Source organism: Galeopterus variegatus, unplaced genomic scaffold, assembly GCF_000696425.1.
Source record: "Galeopterus variegatus unplaced genomic scaffold, G_variegatus-3.0.2 Scaffold1578, whole genome shotgun sequence".
In the NCBI taxonomy this organism is placed as follows: Eukaryota; Metazoa; Chordata; class Mammalia; order Dermoptera; family Cynocephalidae; genus Galeopterus; species Galeopterus variegatus.
The window spans coordinates 87,976-90,637 of NW_007727689.1; the positions used below are offsets into that span (position 1 = coordinate 87,976).

A 2,662-nucleotide genomic window follows, 5' to 3' on the forward strand; every position below is an offset into this window, starting at 1 on the left:
GGCAGGCTCGGGCTGGGGGCCCGGCCATGGCCGGGGAACGGCCCCCACTGCGGGGCCCTGGGCCGGGGCCCGGAGAGGTGCCGGGGGAGGGGCCCCCGGGTCCGGGGGGCGCGGGCGGAGGCCCAGGCCGGGGCCGCCCCTCCTCCTACCGGGCTCTCCGCAGCGCCGTGTCCAGCCTGGCGCGTGTGGACGATTTCCACTGCGCCGAGAAGATCGGGGCCGGCTTCTTCTCTGAGGTCTACAAGGTAGGACCCGCAGAGAGGGCAGAGGGGCGGGACCGAGTTTTCGACGGGAGGCTGTAGCTACGGGACTCGGCTCGCTCGAGGGGAAGAGGGCCGAGCCCCGGGCCCGACCTGCCAGGCACTCGCCCCTGCCGCCCCCAGGTTCGGCTCCGACAGTCAGGGTAAGTCATGGTGCTGAAGATGAACAGGCTCCCCAGTAACCGGGGCAACACGCTACGGGAGGTGCAGCTGATGAACCGGCTCCGGCACCCTAACATCCTAAGGTGAACGGCCCAGCCTCTTGCTGGGCAGCTTGCTGCACGGGAGGGAAAGGGAAAGATCCCGCGGGAAAAGTGGGAACTGAGGGGGGCCTGGGCTCTTACAGCTAACCCTCCCATCTTCCCCGTCTCTTCCAGGTTTATGGGTGTCTGTGTGCACCAGGGGCAGCTGCACGCTCTTACAGAGGTGAGGATAGGCCAGGAATGGGGGAACCCCACCAAGGAGAAAGGGGGTCAGCAGGCCTGGTGGATCTACTGAAGAATTATGAGAGGCAGCAGGTCCTCCTCCCTGGGGAGGCTTACCTGAACTTCCCTTTGGGCAAACCACATATAAGAGGCCTCAGCTGGTCTCATTCTCTGTATCCCCTAGAACAGTGCTAACAAGTAGAACTTTCTGCAGGGGGAAATGTTCTATATCTGTGCTGTCCAATACAGTAGCCACTAAACCACATGTAGCTAGGCTAGAGCACTGGAAATGTGGACAATGTGCTGAGGAACTGAATGTTTAATTATATTTAAATTTAAATAGTTGCACACGGCTATTGGCTACTGTATTGGACAGGACAGCCCTAGAATATAAATGGAGAACTCTAGAGCACAGAATCACCCTTCTGACCTTTGCGATCCTCCTGAGTGACCCTTGGCTTATAAGTGGAAGACCTGGAATACAGACTGAAGCTTTGACATTCGTTCCCCTTCTCCTCCTATGCCCCAGTATATGAATGGGGGGACCCTGGAACAACTGCTCAGCTCCCCCGAACCCCTATCCTGGCCTGTCCGGCTCCACCTGGCTCTGGACATTGCTCGAGGCCTGCGGTACCTACATGCCAAAGGTGTATTCCACCGAGACCTCACATCCAAGGTAGGCTGGCCAGATGGGTGAGGGCATGAAAGTGGGGGTTGAGACTATTAGGTTGTAACTGGCCCATGAATGTTGGAATATAGATATAATAGATTATATTAGGATGTTGGAGTGGCAAGGCATTGCCAGGGGACTGGGGTGAGGGAAGTGCCCTAAGGGATTGGTATCACACTGGTTTGGAGTGTTAGATTATGTTGAATACTGGGATGCATTGAGAATTGGGAGATCAGGGAGGGCTGGAGTGACAGGGCATTGGGGCGTATATCAGGAGACCGGAGAGCAAAAGGTAATGTGTTTGTGGGGATGCTGTATGTGTGTGTCAGAACTGTCTGGTCCGACGGGAAGACCAAGGCTTCACAGCTGTCGTGGGTGACTTCGGGCTGGCTGAAAAGATTCCTGTGTATAGGTGAGGTGAATACCCCTGTTCCCCCCAAATGTCCTGGGTTTCCCCCCAGTTTTATCTGAGTAAATCCCCCAGGGACGTTTCCCTTGGAGTGGGGAGGGAGCTCACCTCATCCCCTTTTGCCTGGGGAGGATGCCTGAATGGGATGTTTCTAACCACCCTGCCCCTGCAGGGAAGGGGCAAGGAAGGAGCCATTGGCTGTGGTGGGTTCCCCATACTGGATGGCTCCGGAAGTGTTGCGGGGTGAGCTGTATGATGAGAAGGTAAGACATCAGTCCTTCAGATGCCCAAGGCCTTCCACAGACCCTTGAGATACTCTCATAAGGCCCCACCTCAACAACAACCCTACCAGATATTCAAGAGCCCTCAAGATCCCCCTAGGCCCTCACAGGCACCTTCCAACAAATGAAAACTGTCTGATCCCTCCACCCCACCCACCCCCAACTAATTCTGACATATTCTAGCGAAATTCTGAAATGATAACTGTGATTTCTCCCCTTAACATTATTATCTCCTACCCTCAGGCTGATGTCTTTGCCTTTGGGATTGTCCTCTGTGAGCTCATCGCCCGAGTACCTGCGGACCCTGACTACCTACCCCGTACAGAGGTAAACATCTCTAGGTTTTAAAAGGAAGGAGAACTCCATACTAGGTGGCTCATAACCAAGGAAGGTTCTCTGCAGGTTGAGGTCCTGATTGGGGGGCGGAAAGAGAACCCAAGGAAGGCTGACTTGGAGGCCCCTCCTCTCTGTCCCCACAGGACTTTGGCCTGGATGTGCCTGCTTTCCGAACCCTGGTAGGGGATGACTGCCCACTGCCTTTCCTGCTCCTGGCCATCCACTGCTGCAGCGTAAGAGCCTCACTCTCCACCCCCCCCCCCCCCCCCCCCCCCCCCCCC

The 2,662-nt window shown here is 56.6% G+C and overlaps 1 protein-coding gene across 2 annotated transcripts in view; it reads left to right on the forward strand.

The window, feature by feature from the left end:
• Positions 1 to 383: 383 nt before the first annotated feature.
• TESK1 (testis-specific kinase 1) overlaps positions 384 to 2,662 on the forward strand; it is a 4,358-nt gene continuing 2,079 nt past the window's right edge. Inside the window, exons 1-7 of one of the 2 annotated variants that reach the window (XM_008577774.1) lie at positions 384 to 505; positions 638 to 686; positions 1,215 to 1,361; positions 1,685 to 1,767; positions 1,937 to 2,027; positions 2,289 to 2,372; positions 2,525 to 2,614. In XM_008577774.1, the coding sequence (XP_008575996.1) occupies positions 411 to 505; positions 638 to 686; positions 1,215 to 1,361; positions 1,685 to 1,767; positions 1,937 to 2,027; positions 2,289 to 2,372; positions 2,525 to 2,614 (639 nt within the window). In that variant the 5' untranslated portion in view covers positions 384 to 410. The remainder of the gene's footprint in view (positions 506 to 637; positions 687 to 1,214; positions 1,362 to 1,684; positions 1,768 to 1,936; positions 2,028 to 2,288; positions 2,373 to 2,524; positions 2,615 to 2,662) is intronic. The other variant, XM_008577775.1, reaches the window with a different exon arrangement.